We start from the raw sequence: 15,947 nt of genomic DNA, 5'->3' as shown, positions 1-15,947 counted from the left end.
AAGTACCTCTTCTTGGAGTGGCTCAAAGTCCCTTAACAACATACAGTACCCGACCGTTCCTAGGGGAAGCTGGGCCATGCGGTTTGTCTGAAACCATAAACCCAAGCCATGAAATCCTAGCTCATAAACAAACAAAAAGTCCATGTCTCTGGACGTACAAGAGATGGGGTGCTGGCGGGGCGCAGAGAAGCGGGGCAAGCACCGGATGGAGCTCTACTTTTCACGCGTATCATTTCTCCATTTTGTTTTACCACTTATAAATGTTAGCTATTCAAGAAACCAAGTGAAAAAAAAAGAAGGGAAGAAAGAGAGAAATAAACTGTCCCCAAAGTCAGAGCTTCTTCATTTCTATTTATTATAAAACCTTGAAGACATTTTCTACAAGACCTGATGACTCAAAACTTCTCAACAGGAAAAAATTTCTCAGAAGGGAAATGGAAAATTATGGTAATTTGCACAAAGAATGTGTCACCAGAGAAATGTTCATGAGCAGAAATTCCTTACGGGGACAAAACTGAAAATCCCCTAGACGAGCAGCTGGCAGCCTCTGCCAGCCCCAGCCGAGCCGCTCCGACACCATGAGCTTTGAGGCACGTGTGTGAGTGTGCGCACATGCACACACCACACACACACACACACACACACACACACACACACACGTGCAGTTCTACATGCAGCCCCAGGGAGCTGACAAGATCCTGGACCCAGTTACCTCTCCTGCCTTGGCATCAAACCAAAGCCAGTGGAGCACCTTGCACAAGAGGATGTAACACTCTGCACCTCACTTTCCCTGCTGTAAAATGGGGGTGATGACACCCGTTCCCACCGCATAAAGCAGCCATGGCCACCATCACTCCTGCTTGTCACGTGTGAAGCCACACTAGGGATACTGGTGAGCCGTAGACAATAGGGGAACCGAATGCTGGAACCCCTGCCCTTTTAAAAATGGGCGGTGAAATCTTATCAGGCCCCCAGGACAAATGAAGTTTTAGCCTAAAAGCAGACCAGGCAAAGGCCTGCTGATGGCAATGCTGACTCCACTCATTGGTAACCGAAACACGAGACAGAGGCGCTCAGCCTGGAGGGCAAAAGCCTCCTGCTTCCTACAAGGTTGAGGACCGGCTGTCTGGAGATGAATATATCTGGACTTCAAGGCAGCACATGCGTTCCACGTGGCTGACTTTGACTGGCCTTGCTTCCTCCCTAGGATGGGTGACTGCTAAGTTCCCTCCCTTCCAGGGAAGATATAGTAAGTGTTAAATAAATGATTTCATTAACAAGATCGCCAGATTGCAAATGTACGCCTCTGAAGTAAAACAGATACCATGTGCCTGACGATAAAAAATGACACATCCACCCAGCACAGATTTTCTTTGAAAACTTGCCCTGTACTGGAAACCTTGAACAGGAATGACGCAGGACGTGTATCTATATGGACGGAGGATGTACACAGCAGAAGCCAAGGTGAAACTGTATACTGACTACCCCTGATAGGATTAAACTGAAAAATATTTAGTGAGACTTGACTGGGGAAAACTAAATGAGTGCAAGGGTATTTCGGAGAAGTATTTGGGGGGATTGCACAAACTCATGTTAGGTCTGGGTAAAGAGCGGTCAGGGACTCAGTATCTCAATTTCCTAGCATCTTTAAACACTGCTGGGCTCCTCAACTCCAGCGGCTGCAGTGCGGCTCTAGAACAGTCTCTGGACAGGAGCCCTGGGAGTTAAGATTAAGGAAGCTCAGGGCCCCAGCTCGCCCTTGAGCAAACAGTGCTGGCCGGCCTCCAGCCCCTCACATCCCCTCCACCTGCAACAGCGGTGAATCAGCAAAGAAGGGGGAAGCCTTTGAACGGACCACTTGCCTCCCTGGCGGGTTTTCAGCCAGTGACTTTGAAGTGTGAGCTTCTGAGGGAAACTTGGAACGCACCCCCAACTGCTGCGGTTCCCAGGTTCCCGTTTCCCACTCCAAACTCAGGTAGCCTGAGAGAGAGACAGAAACAGAGACAGAGACACAAAGAGGGACAGCTGGATGCGCAGAGACACAGTGGGCCAGATACAGAAGGAGTGCGTGCGTCGCACAACGGTAAGGCATGCAGACCAGCCCCCAGGGGCCGCTTGGTGGGGCCTCAGCGGGGAAGGCACAGAACCTGAGCTTAATTCTTAGTATGAAAGGCTGGTCAGAAATCTAAATGTTGGGGCGCCTGGGTGGCTCAGTGGGTTAAAGCCACTGCCTTCGGCTCAGGTCACGATGCCAGGGTCCTGGGATCGATCCCCACATCGGGCTCTCTGCTCAGCAGGTAGCCTGCCTGCCTCTCTGCCTACTTGTGATCTCTCTCTCTGTGTCAAATAAATAAATAATCTTAAAAAAAAAAAAAAGAAATCTAAATGTTCTTCCTCCCTCCCTCCTTTCCTCCCTCCCTTCCTTCCTTTCCAGGCGCCCCTCCTTGCTCTGTTTCATTCATATGACCCTCATTGTCCCACCTTCCCAAAAGTAAATATAAATTTGGTGTGAATATTTACAGCCTATGTTGTAAATAAGGGTTAGTGGTGTGGCTATACAAAAGGCTCCTTGCACAAACAACAATGAAAACAGATGTCCCCAGAAGAGCCTGTACTCGGAGGCACCTGGCTGTCTCAGTCAGTGGAGCGTGTGACCCCTGATCTCGGGGTCGTGTGTCTGAGCCCCATGCTGGGGGTAGGGAACACTGAAAAAAACAAAATCTTAAAAAGGAAAAAAAAAAAAAAGCTTGTACACAAAAGTTCATGACAGCATTACTTGTAATAGTTAAGGGTGGAAAGAACCCAAACGTCCATCTACTGACAAATGGATAAATAAAACGTGGTCTGTCCGTGCAAGGGGATTCTCGGCCACAAAAAAGTAATGACACACGCTGCAACACTCATGAGCCTTGAAAACACTGGGCTAAATGAAGCCAGCCAAAGGAACACATTACATGGTTCCATTTACATGAAATGCTCAGAACAGACAAATCCGTAAGGACAGAAAGCAACTGTCGAGGGCTGACAGAGACAGGGGAGTGGGGAGTGACTGCAGGTGGGTGGTGGGTTTCTTTTCGAGATAATGACAATGTCTTGAAAATAGTGGTGAGAGCTGCACAACTCTGGGAATATGCCGCAAGCCATTTAACTGTACACTTTTTTTTTAAAAGATTTATTTATTTATTTATTTGACAGACAGAGATCACAAGTAGGCAGAGAGGCAGACAGAGAGAGAGGAGGAACAGGCTTCCTGCTGAGCAGAGAGCCTGATGTGGGGCTCGATCCCAGGACCCTGAGATCATGACCTGAGCCGAAGGCAGAGGCTTTAACCCACTGAGCCACCCAGGCGCCCCTTAACTGTACACTTTAAATGGGTGACTTGTGCACAACATGAATATCTCAACAAAGCTGTTACCAAAAAATTAGTAAGAAAAAAAATCTCCCAACAGCAAAATGAGTCAAAGAAATGAAGAGGCAGTTCATAAAAGAAACATCAGTGGTCAATATATTCTGTATGGGAAAAAGATGTTCAGCCTCACTAGTAAAGAAATATAAAGTGGGGCGCCTGGGTGGCTGAGTGGGTTAAGCCTCTGCCTTTGGCTCAGGTCATGGGATCGAGGCCCGCATCGGGCTCTCTGCTCAGTGGGGAGCCTGCTTCCACACCCACCCCCCAGCTGCCTTTCTGCCTACTTGTGATCTCTTTCTCTCTGTCAAATAAATACATAAAATCTTCTTTAAAAAAAGAAAAGAAATATAAAGAAGTACAAGATACCACTTCCAGGATCAAACTGCAAAAATCTGAAAGACAGTTTCCACTCCGGGCCAGGGCGTGTTCATGAAATGGTACCCTTTGTCTAGCTGGCAGCCTGCCCACATGATGCAAAGTTTGAATTCATTCGTTCATTGGGTAAAAGCTAATGCTTGGATGTTGGTCAACGATCCGAGAACCCACAGTGCAGATGCTATGGTTTCCCAGTCTGATGGGGATTTCACCCAGCTGGAAGGAAACTGTAAGTCCTGGGAAAGGACTGTGGGGCTGTGGGGCTGCGCCCAGAGAAAACACAGCCTTGTAATATATAAGTGCCACCCTGTGAAGCAGCTGGGAGGTTACAGAAATCATAGGCTCTTTGTTTCCAAAGGGGTAACTGGAATGGCTGCTGGGGCTGCCTGCAAAGGGTTTCAGGCTACAGGCTACTTCATCCATCCCAGCAGTGATCCTGTGGAAAGGCTCCCCAACGGCCCCCACCCGGCAGATAAGCCAATCAAGCTTAGAGGGGTTGTCAGCCAACCTACGTAGCACTGACACACCCAGATTCAAGGCCACGTCCAGATACTCTAAAAGATAAGAACTTTCCACTTCAGAAAAAGACAAAAATTTCCACAGACAAATAGACAGACATGGAATACTAGGCTCTACAGACCCTTAGCTTGTCCCAAAAGGGCAAATTCTCTGTCATTAATTGGCACTTACCCACACCCTCTCCTTATACTAATAAGGTTACAAGACATCTTATAAAAGCCATAAGTGGACATCACTAAGTCTTCATTCAAATCTGTTGCCAGATGAAACACAAAATTAAGACTCAGAAACATCTTGATTTTTCTGGAGGCATGGCACACCAGGTACCCAAGCCAAGTCTCATAGCAAACATCTGCAAATGCTGAAGAGGACTTGAGAGACATCTTTTAAAATGCACCAAAGAACTGGCAAGTCAGTAAGGAACACTGAAGGGTCAAACAAAGTCAAACAAAGGCTGGAGTATGGAGAGCAAGTGCTGCTTTGAGGGTGGGCATCAAAGCCATCCGTAGAACGGAGCAAACAGGGGTTCCCTCTCCCTCCCAAGGGCAGAGGTCTCATGGGAGCGCCCTCCAGAATAAAGCTGGGGCCACAGGGAGTTACAAGTCAGTGAAAAAAAAGACTGCACAGAAAACTGCCTATATCAATCTTGGCATCAAATGGGAGGAGGGTAAAATCCCTAGATGGCCCCCAAATAGATGAGAGCCCAAATTCACACATCATAAAGATACGCTTCAGGTAGATAAAAAGTGATGCCAGAATGAAAGTATTAAATGCAAAAAGCTATGAGAACTAGTCAATAATAAATGAGTAAATCTAAACAATACTGAACTAATGATGTCTTCTAAAATTTTAAAAAGAACTAAAATACCCACTTACAGAATAAAAGGAAGGAGAGATGGGAATTAAAGGGTGCTAAGATCCTTAACTGTTTCAGAGGAGGGTGTGAGAGACTAAAGTTAGACTTTGGTAAGTTATGTAAACTAAGAGATATACCATGTTCATGGAAGGTTCAGTATCATAAAAATGTCAATTCTATCCAAATTGATGTGGAATAATGTGCTAATAAAAGACTGCAACAATTTTTATGGAATCTGACAAGCACAATCTAAAGTGAAGATGGGGCACCTGGGTGGCTCAGTCCTTAAGCTTCCCCCTTCGGCTCGAGTCATGATCCCAGGGTCCTGAGATCGAGTCCCACATCAGGCTCCCTGCTCAGCAGGAAGTCTGCTTCTCCCTCTCCCACTCCCCCTGCTTGTGTTCCCTCTCTTGCTCTGTCTCTCTCTGTCAAATAAATAAATAAAATCTTAAAATAAAATAAAATGAAGATGGAAGAGCAAAGGGCCAAGACCTTACCAGACACCAAGAAACTGTTACATAAAAATTTAGTCATTAACTCAGTGTGATATCAGGACAGAGAGAGAGAATAAACAGTAAAGAGCTCAGGAACAGATCCACACATTTGTGGACACTCACTATATTATAATGGCTACTGGTAACATACACAGATCCACAAGAAAGGGATGCATTTTTTCAATAAATAGTACTAGAACAATTTGGTACACTTACTAAAAAAAAAAGAATCAGCTCCTTACCTCATAATACACACAAAAATAATCTTAAATGGGCTGAAAACCTTAATATAAAACACAAAATCATAAAATGTTTGGAAGACAATACTTATTGGGGGATTATCTTTATAAACTTGAAGTAGAGAGGAAGTTCTTTAAAAGGAACAGAAAGAAAAAAAAGTGATTAACCTTAAAATTAAGAATTTGTTAAAAAAAAAAAAAAAAACCCAGTGAAAAGACTAGCCATAAACTGGTAGCAGAGAGTTAAAGCACATATAACTAATGAAGGATTCGTATACAAAATAAAAACCAAAAACAAACAGGAAGTCTATATACAAGAAAAAGAGAGCTGGAAAGGAAACTGAGCAAAAGATTTAAGCAGCTGTTTCACAGAAGCTGAAACCTGAGTGACCAATAAGTATATGAAAAGATGCTTAGCCCACTAATAATCATGAAAATGCAAATCAAAACCACATGAGGTATCACCCCCATCAGATTGCTAAAAATTTTCAAGTCGAGTAAAACCAGAGTTGGGAGGATGTGAAACAAGCAGAATTGTCAGTTGAACTGTGAACTGGGGAAAGCACTCTGGAAACAGTCAGGCATTATTTGGTTGAGCTGAAGCTCACACACGCTGTGATGCAGCCCCACTCCTGGGTCCACACCCTGCAGACGCTGCCCGTGCGTTCCAGAAACGTCCACAGCACCACTATCTCAGCAAACACCGAAGACAATCCAAACGTCCGTCAGCAAGAGAAAGGACAAATAAATTCTCTTGCAATGGAACATACCCATCTGAGAAAGCCAAGTGCAAAAATGGGCACCATGGATTACCTTCCAGAACACACGCTAAGCCAATAACGTAAGACACCAAAGAAAACAACGCCATTATGTTAAGTTCAACAGCACGCACAATGAGACAACACATTGTTTAGCAATACGAACACACACGGTCAAACTTTACAGAAAGGCAAGCCAGTGATAAAAGCAAAACTCCGATGACCTGGGGGTGAGGCCGACCAGGATCAGGGAGGGGGCGTCCAAAGCTGACGGTAACATTCTTATTTGTAAACTGACTGCTGGGCACATGGGTTTCCTTGTATCTTTATTCTTTATACCGTGCATGTTCCTTTGTATCTACTCAATATTTAACAACTTACAAAGTTAAACAATGTTCTTTCTGACTTGAAACAATGTTTGGAAGCATGAACTGGGGCAGCGGAGTTACAGGGAACCAGGAGAGTCCGTGACCAGGCCCCCGGCCGCCCTGGGTCTACCGGAATGAGAAGGGCTTCACCCACCAGGCTTCGGAGCCGGTGGAGACACAGCTTCCCGCTGGGCGGCAGCGCCTCCCATTCGGGACAGGAAGGTGGCCTCTTGGTTGAACAGTTCCAGCATGGGAAGTGGTGTGGGTGGGGCGGGGAGAACCGGCTCCGCTGCCAGGGCTTTTAGGACAAGAAGCTTGGTGCTTTTCTTTCTTTTTTGGTTTGGTTTTTTTTTCCAGTTTTACTGAGAAATAATTGACACACAGCACTGTGTCCGTTGAAGGTGAACTTGGATGGTTTGAATTCCCATGTGCTGTGAAATGATGACCGCGACAGGTTCAGGCCACTTCTCGTAGGGACTCAAGAAAGGAAAAGAAAACATATTTTTTGTGATGAGGACTCGCAGCATTTACTCTCTCGACAACTCACCTAGAAGTCCCGCAGCGTCAGCTGTCCTCACCAAGTCGTCTGGCAGGTTCCTGATGCTACAACAAAACCCACCACATCTGCTTTCTGGCCAGTCCCGCCCTCAGCTGCAACCCCACCTCCAAGCTCTGCCTGCAGCCGGCTGTGTAGATGGGAGTGAGCAACTCTCCATTCCAACCAGACCTTTGGCTTTGCCTCTGGTTCCCCACAAGCAGGCTTGGCTCCCTGAGCCCAAGCCCCGGTTTCCTGCAGAATCTGTGATGACATGAGGGAGGTCTACTGTAACCAGCCCTCGGTCTTGAGGTCAAGCTGCTACCGGCCCCAGCACCTCTGAGAGGGCCAGGGCCCCGTGCTGATGCTCAACACACGCGCCTGCAGACAAGCCAGAAACCCCTCAGTGCTGAAAGGCTTCCTCTGTGACCTTTATTATTCTAGTCATCTAGAAACCGTGACCAGCAAAAGGAGATAATGGTCCCTGGCAAACAGGAGATAGGGGTCTCCCAGACAACATGCTTTGGGCACACAATGTGTTTGGGGTTTTTCATTTTCTCTCAGGCTGGGTCCCTCCCTTTCATGGTGCCACCCTGCCGAGACACAGTGTCTGGGAGTCTGGGTTCCTTCTCGCCACCACCCAGGCACCACCCTTTAAGGAATTCCAGGAAAGAGTGAGCCTCCTAGTCTTTTACACAGCAAACCAGCCGCACCCCGAAACCCCGCCCACAGCCGCTGCCCTCCGACCCGCAGGGGCTCCGCCCATGCAACCTAATCAAACCATGCGACTCCTTAAAAATGGTCTTCCCAGGACTACACGGGGACAGGCAGATGGACAGAAGAGCTCTGGAAGGATCCGCGGATACTACTAACGGTTATCTGGGAGGGGAACTGTGTCAGGCACAGAAGCCGTGCGTTGTTTTTTTTAAAAGATTCATTTATTTACATTAGAGAGAGCGAGAGGATGAGCTGGGGAGGGGGTGGGCAGGGGGCAAAGGAACAGGGAGAGAGAATCTCCAGCAGACTCTGCACTGAGCGCCGGGCCTGACGGGCTTGAACCCACGACCCTGAGATCACGACCTGAGTGGAAACCAAGAGTCAGACGTCTAACCAGCGGTGCCACCCGGATGCCCCTCCACACTGCATTCTTTAGAACCTCCTGATTTGTGCACCTTGTGCATATCCCTCTACCAAACATTCTTTTTCTTCCTCTGCACACTTTCTTGCTTGACCCTCTCAAGGGTCCTTTTCTCCTAACACATAACACCAGTCACCAATGATGGTGTCAAGGGCTCCAATAAGCATTTTTTTTAAAGATTTTATTTATTTATTTGACAGAGATCACAAGTAGGCAGAGAGGCAGGCAGAGAGAGAAGGGGAAGCAGGCTCCCCGCTGAGCAGAGAGCCTGATGCGGGGCTCCATCCCAGGACCCTGAGATCATGACCTGAGCCGAAGGCAGAGGCTTTAACCCACTGAGCCACCCAGGAGCCCCTCCAATAAGCATTTTACATCCATCACCTCTTCGATAATTCCGGCCAGAAAAGTTATGGGTGAGGTCATCCGTATCTCCACTTTGCAGCTGGGAAAACTGAGGCTTGGAGGCCAAGTATTTTGTCCAAAGGAACACATCTAGTAAATATAAGAACTAGTCCGAGCCCAGGGATGCCTGACTTAGAAATACTGCAGGGTTCCAGCTGGGGATGATCTGATCCCAGGAGATGTTTGGCAGTGTCCGGAGAAACGTTCCACCACCAAGCTGTGGGTGGGTGGGTATTAAGGGCATCTCTGGGTGGAGGCCAGGGATGCCACAGCCATCCTGGAGTGCACAGGACAGCCCATACCAAAGATTTATGCAGCCCCAAAGATCAACAATGTCAAGGCTGAGAAACCATGCTCTACTGGAAAAAGAAAAACTATCTCCCTACGTAAACGCTCATCGTTCAGGTCATACAGCTCACCAAGTTTATGTCCACACTCCCACCAGATACGAGATCAACCATCAGACACCAGATCACGCATCGTCTCTTCTGGTGCTAGCACGCCAACCCCACATCCCACTGGAGTTCTGGTCAGCCCAACTGTCAGTCCCTCTTCAGCCTAGCAAGGCTGAGCACCCACCCTCCGACAACATTTACTGAGCACCAGCTATGTCCCAGGAAATGAAGTACACAGTGGGGCTACCAGAAGAAAGGATCCCCTGTCTCTGCCTGCGAGATGCTGGTGGGCCAAGAGGGAGACAAAGGAACACATGATTATAATGGGAGACCCGAACGCACTGGGAGATGAGGGCAGGGTGCTAAGAACTCAGCAGCGGCAGGACACCCGGGCAGCACCCAGAGAAGGCTTTCCAGAAGCATTCGAGTTTGTGGGAATTAAACAGGCAGAGGCAATCCTTCCCTTCCCAAAGGACCCCTCACCAGACCTTTCAGAGTATGCTCCCTGAGAATCCCCAGATGGACACCTTTCATTGGAGAGCTTGGTAGAACTCACAGAGCAGTCTGCTCTCACAGAGCAGTCGCTGATCCCCTCTGCGCCATCTGGATAATTCCTGCCTTCAGGGAGGCCACAACCCGGTTTCCCTATCGGTGAGGGCCTTCGTGGACTGTAGCCCTCGCCGGCCTCCCTGGCTTCGAACTGCCCCGCACCCTGAAGCAGGAGGTAACTCCCCTTTACATGGCAAACCCTGTGAAGTACGCTCTTCATCTCTCATGATCCTCTAAACAATCCTGTGAGCTAGAGGCTGTTGGCCCTATCAGACAGATGAGAAACGGAGGTACAACAGTGAAGTAACTGGAACTCAGAGAGTCATGACACGGGCAGGCAGGGATTCACACCCGACACCAGAGTCCTCGCCGTCTCTGTCTGAGGAGACCGGTACGGGTGTCAGTCCGAACACGATGTTCACGCTTAATCTTCCGGGCTTCGGCAGGTCCTTCCAGCATCAGTCATCCTTCTCCTTTGTCCCTCCCCCGCGGTGCACCTTGCACTAGACTGTGATCATCCACATGGCTAAGAGCTCCCTGCTCCCGGCATCGAGTCTTACATCCCTAGCACCTACCACAGTGTCTGACACGCTGGGCACAGAAAACGCTGAATGCATACACAAGTCTGGACTCCCTGGGCTCAAGCAACATCAACCCACCCGAAGCCAGAGCAGCATGCCTCTTCCACCAGTGCACTGGACTTTCCCCTGAGACTGGGCGCAAGCCTCAGAGACAGCAATTTAGTCACACAGGGGACCCAGCAGGCTCTCTCAGCCAGCTTTCCCTCCAGCATTGGAACAGTCATGATTCGTTCTTTTTGGTTGTACACCAGATGCTTATGTTTGGGGACATGCTGTACAAAAATATGTATCTTTAAACATTAGAACCTTAAAAGGAATGAACACGTGCTCCCCACTCCATCTTTCCCTTTCTGCCAGAAGGGGTGCATACACAATGGCAGGAGCTACAGCAGCCAACTTTGACCATGAGATGCAAGCCTGGGTTTGAGCAAAGAGAACCACATGATCACTAGAACCCTGTTCCTGGATACTTCACAGAACAGAGCAGGGCGCCCTACCAGCTCTGGACTGCCCTCCAGACGTTCGATGAGAGGAGAGGAATATACTTCGAGTTTGTTTCGGCCACTGTATTTCAGAATTGCTTTGTTGGAGCACGTTAGGTTAGGTTGTACGTGATTAAAATAAGGTGTGAGCATTTGCCCTAGTCTAGTCTTTGTTGGTAAACCAAGCATAAATGATGTAGCCACAATTTCCCAACCAAACTCAGATGTTGTCATTACTATATAACTTGAAAGAAAAAGCTATCTTGAAAGGGTGATTTGAGTCACGCTGAGCCTAGAGAAGAAGGACAAACAAACTGACCTCCTGGTTTGTTTCATCCTTGAGCATTACAGACATACCTCAGATTTCCAAGTAGCCCAGGCTACTCTTTTCTGACAGTGTGTCTGTGTAAACTCCAGCGTGGCTCTCCTCCTCCAGCTCATTACCTGAATCAAAGACACCCAAGCGAAAAATCTGATGAGAACCCGAAAGGCACCTGCTCCCTAAGAGCTGCCCTTTCACGCATCCAAGAAACACAGGCAAACCCGGAGCCCTGAGCCAAGAGCCTGGCACAATGTAAGTGCTCAGTACAAGTTTGTCTGGATCGTTACTGGCCTGCTGCATGCCAGACCCGGTGCTGGACACCCGGGACATAAAGATGAGTAAACCGCTCCCAGTCCCTACACTCAGGATACCTGCTCACCAAGAGACATAACGAAACATTAAAAGCAAGAGCAACAAGACTGTGCCCAGGTTCCCGAGTTGCTACAGCATTAGCATCTCCCCCAGGATGTCTCAGATGCCCTCGCTTCTCATTTCATACCCTCACCCTCAGTGAGTACACCCCTCCCCAACTTTAGGGACTTTTGATGAGTGAGAACTGCTACCTCGCCACTGGACATTCCCCTGGAATGTCTTATAGGCACCCTCTTTCCACATGTTCAAAACTAAATGTATCTTCCCTTCTCACACCTGCTCCCCATCCTGTTCCCTATCACACTGAGTGGCATCACCACCTGCCGGTCAAGAAGAAGAGGTCAATCCTGACACCTCTCTGCCTCTTATTTCCTAATCTAAGTAATCACCAAGTTTTGTCAATTCTCCAAAACCTCTCTCCCCACCCTCTGCCTCTAACCTGACTGGAGACCACCCTCCTTTCTTGCCTGGATTACTCCAGGCCTGCTCCCTTTACCACACCTTTCACACAGCCAGGTGATTGTTCTAATCCCCAAGTCTGATTCTTAAATGGCTTCCCATTAACCTAAAACTTCAAGTCCTTAACTAGGTTTACAAGGTCACCTAGGACCAGACCACTGGCCAGCTTCTTTAGTCTTATCTCTTAGCTCTGTCTCTAAGCAGAAAACTTAATTACACTGGCCCCTAAGCTTTCTCACAAACCCCATCTTCAACTGGGAACACTCCCCCCGTTTCTTGCCTCCACTCTCCTAAGCATCCTTTTGGTCTCCGCTTCTTGGGGAGCGGATGCCTCCCTGGATTCGCCTAGACTGAGTGAGGTGCCTCTACTCTTTCCAACTTTTCTGCTTTCCTTCCATCTGGCTGGATCATGAAGCGAATTATCACAGCAATGAACACACAGAGCATTTACTTTGTGCCAGGAAATGTTCTCAGCACTTAATACCTACGGCCTTTTAGAACAACTTTAGGAGGCAGGTTTTATTGCTATGTCTGCTTTAAGTTTGAGGAAACTGAGGCAGACAGCGAGAACCCAAGGTGCTTCAGAACACCGCTTGGGAAGCAGAGAGTCGAGACTCAAACCCTGGCTGCCAGGCTCCACAGTACACACTTTAAACCACTAGACCAGAAGCAAGTCTGTCCGGTTCACTAGCTCTATCCGCACAACCTATCATGTGCCGGGCCACCGTCTGCGGAAGGAAGGAATGAATGAAATAATCTCATACAGGGGTTAGTGTCGACCTCCCACTCTGCCAGCACCTCCTGGTTGTGGCAGGCCCGTGCCCTCCGGCCCCGACCCGCCGAAGTGAGCTGCCCCGGCACCCAGCCAATCTGTGGCCGCAGAACGACCACCCGCCGCGGCGCGCGGGGGGGTGGGGGGGGTCAAGAGACGGTGACAGCCGGGCGGCGGGGGAGGAGATGCTACCAGCTGGGGTGTCACCCAACCCGGGAAGCGACCCACGCTCCCTCGCAGAACTGCGGGTCTGCTCGCCCCTTCCGCGCCCGCTCGCCTGGCGGCGCCCTCCACCCCAGCTGCCTCGCACCCTCCTGCCCACGGGGTACCCCCAGTCCGGGTTCCCTTCCCATTCCACTTCCCTCCCCTCCCCCACACAACCGTTCCCGGCTTCCCGCCGCGCCCCATCCTTCGTCGCTTCCGCCCAGCTCCTGGGACTCGGCCAGCCCCGGGCGCTTGTTGACCCTCACCTGCCATGTCCCGGACCCCACTGTAGAGGGAGGTGCATCACGGCCGCGAGAAGGCCGGGGACGGCACTTCACAGCAGACAAAGGGCGCCGCCATGTCAGAGTCGGGCGGAACCGACCTCGCTGGCTTCCCGGCTGCAACTTCCGGCGCATGCGCAACGCCTGCGCTACCCCGAAGACCGCGGACAGGCGCATGCGCTCACGTATCCAGAAGTTCTGTATTACAGTACTTCAGCACTTAGAATTGTCCTCATTGTAACCCCTCCTTGGTTTTCTATTCCAAACATAACAGTAACAGCTTTCTCGCGTTCAGCGATTACTGTGTGCCAGGCACTGTGTTAAGCACGTTACGTGCATGATCATTAAGTCTTCTCGCCAACCGGGGCGCCTGGGTGGCTCAGTGGGTTAATCCTCTGCCTTCGGCTCGGGTCATGGTCTCAGGGTCCTGGGATCGAGCCCCACGTGGGGCTCTCTGCTCAGCAGGGAGCCTGCTTCCCCCTTTCTCTCTGCCGGCCTCTCTGCCTACTTGTGATCTTTCTCTCTCTGTCAAATAAATAAAATAAAATCTTTAAAAAAAAAAAAAAATAAAAAAAAAAGTCTTCTCGCCAACCATAGGATAGTCTTCTTCTCCCCCTTTTTGAAGAAGGGAAACGGAGCCTCAGGAAGAGTAAATGAATCGCCCATTGTCACGCGTCTTAGAAGTGGAGGAGCACAGACGTGAACCTAGCTGTGGCTCCCAAGTTGCAGATCCCCGCTTATGTTTTTCTGCCTCCTGAGCCAGCCATTGCCCCATTTCCTATTTAGGGCAGATCCAGGATTAGCCTGCCTGTGAAGGAGGGTGCTGGAAACAAAAGTGTCTGCAGACTCGAACAGTCCCTCCGTGGCCCCTTTCCAGCTCTGCAGCACCTCTACACCATTGACTTCTCTATTTCCTCACAGTTCGTGGGCTTTCTCTTTTCTTTATTCCCGATCCTATTTATTTCCCATGAGGGTTTGTTTTGTTTTTTTAGATTTTATTTATCTATTTGAGAGAGAGAGCGTGAGCTTGCGGGGTGGGGGTGGGGGGGTCACCGAGGAGGGGGGGAGAGTGTATGTGTGCAGGGAGCAGAGGGCCAGGGAGAAGCAGGCTCAATCCCGGGACCCTGAGATCATGACCTGAGTTCCATCCCAGGACCCTGGGATCATGACCCCGAGATCATGATCTGAACCAAAGGCAGAGGCTTCACTGACTGAGCAACCCAGGCACCTTCCCATGGGTTTTAATAACACTCTTGCCACCACCATGAAATTCTCTGGTCCCTTGTCTTTCTGTGACATGGATTTGGTAAGCTTTCCAACCCTCACTAAATCCAACCGCGCCTTTCCTCTTTGCTGGCACCCAAACAGCCATGCACAGTTGGACAAAGTACCCTAAGGGACAGACTGTTCCCTACAAATTCATGATCACTAGCCTGGAGAGGAACTTCAACAAATGTCAGTCTGGCCAAGTCCCTCCTCTTCCCTTCACAGTCAGTAGGGACACTAAAAAGCTCAGCAGCATTTGACGTCACCCTTTTCTTTTACAGGAAAATCATAGCAAATCTGATAGGACCCCCCCCCTTGTCCTCCCAACGCAAAGGACACAAATACACCTCTGTGTCCATCTGTATTGGATGTAGTCAGCTCAGACTTAATGTCTGTTCCTCCAGAGTCTAAAAAGTTAAAATTCCATTTCCCAGACTCAGGTGCAGTGAGAATTCCAGATACAGATGGATTCTGCCAGTTTGTAAGACTGGATGGAAGGAAGAAGGGAGGCAATAGCTATTTGTCCTACCGATGCTAGCCGGTTGCTGCTGGCAAGCAAGGTCATGCAAATGTGAGGATTTGCAGCAGTGCATGGCGGCTAGTCTCCAGTTTCACGAGTATTCAGATGCATCTGTGAGATGGTGACAGCCAAACTCAGCATTCTAGTGCGGGGGAACCAGCTTCTAGTCCCAAATTTAGATCCACGGTGATCTTGCTGGTGATATGTTGAATGCAATAATCTCAGTGATAGGGGCGCCTGAGTGGCTCAGTGGGTTAAAGCCTCTGCCTTCGGCTCAGGTCATGATCCCAGGGTCCTGGGATGGAGCCCCACATCGGGCTCTCTGCTCGGCAGGGAGCTCTCTGCTCCTCTCTCTCTGCCTGCCTCTCTGCCTACTTGTGATCTCTGTCTGTCAAATAAATAAATAAAATCTTAAAAAAATAATCTAGGTGATAACTTCTTGATTCCTTATCTTCCTGATTGTGGCAGAAGTAATAGCCCCTGCTTGGTGAGTTCTATGGTGTTCTGGGAGCCATATTACTAGAGGACCCTCTAGAGACCTTTCTTTCAACCCCTGTGATAATGTTATAAACACTTAATTTTCTGTATTAAATCCCTTTCTGCTTAAAAGAAGTCTGAAGACAACATGAGGGATCCTTGTAGAATGGAAATGTT

General features: G+C 49.0%; 1 protein-coding gene across 2 annotated transcripts in view; it reads right to left on the bottom strand.

Annotated features, from left to right (window-relative positions):
* Positions 1-13,611, bottom strand: part of ZBTB17 (zinc finger and BTB domain containing 17) — a 31,774-nt gene extending 18,163 nt beyond the window's left edge. Inside the window, exons 1-2 of one of the 2 annotated variants that reach the window (XM_080801347.1) lie at positions 13,493-13,599; positions 11,455-11,541 (exon numbers count right to left, since the gene is read on the bottom strand). Coding sequence is in view for 1 of the 2 variants with exons in the window: in XM_080801346.1 (XP_080657472.1) it covers positions 13,493-13,499 (7 nt within the window). In the remaining variant the exon portion in view is untranslated. Of the gene's footprint in view, positions 1-11,454; positions 11,542-13,492 lie in introns of both variants that reach the window. The other variant, XM_080801346.1, reaches the window with a different exon arrangement.
* Between the last annotated feature and the right edge of the window lie 2,336 nt (positions 13,612-15,947).

This window comes from Martes martes, assembly GCF_963455335.1.
Source record: "Martes martes genome assembly, chromosome: 4".
NCBI lineage: Eukaryota > Metazoa > Chordata > Mammalia > Carnivora > Mustelidae > Martes > Martes martes.
Note: the sequence above shows the minus strand (reverse complement) of the source record. Positions and strands in the feature narration are given on the sequence as shown.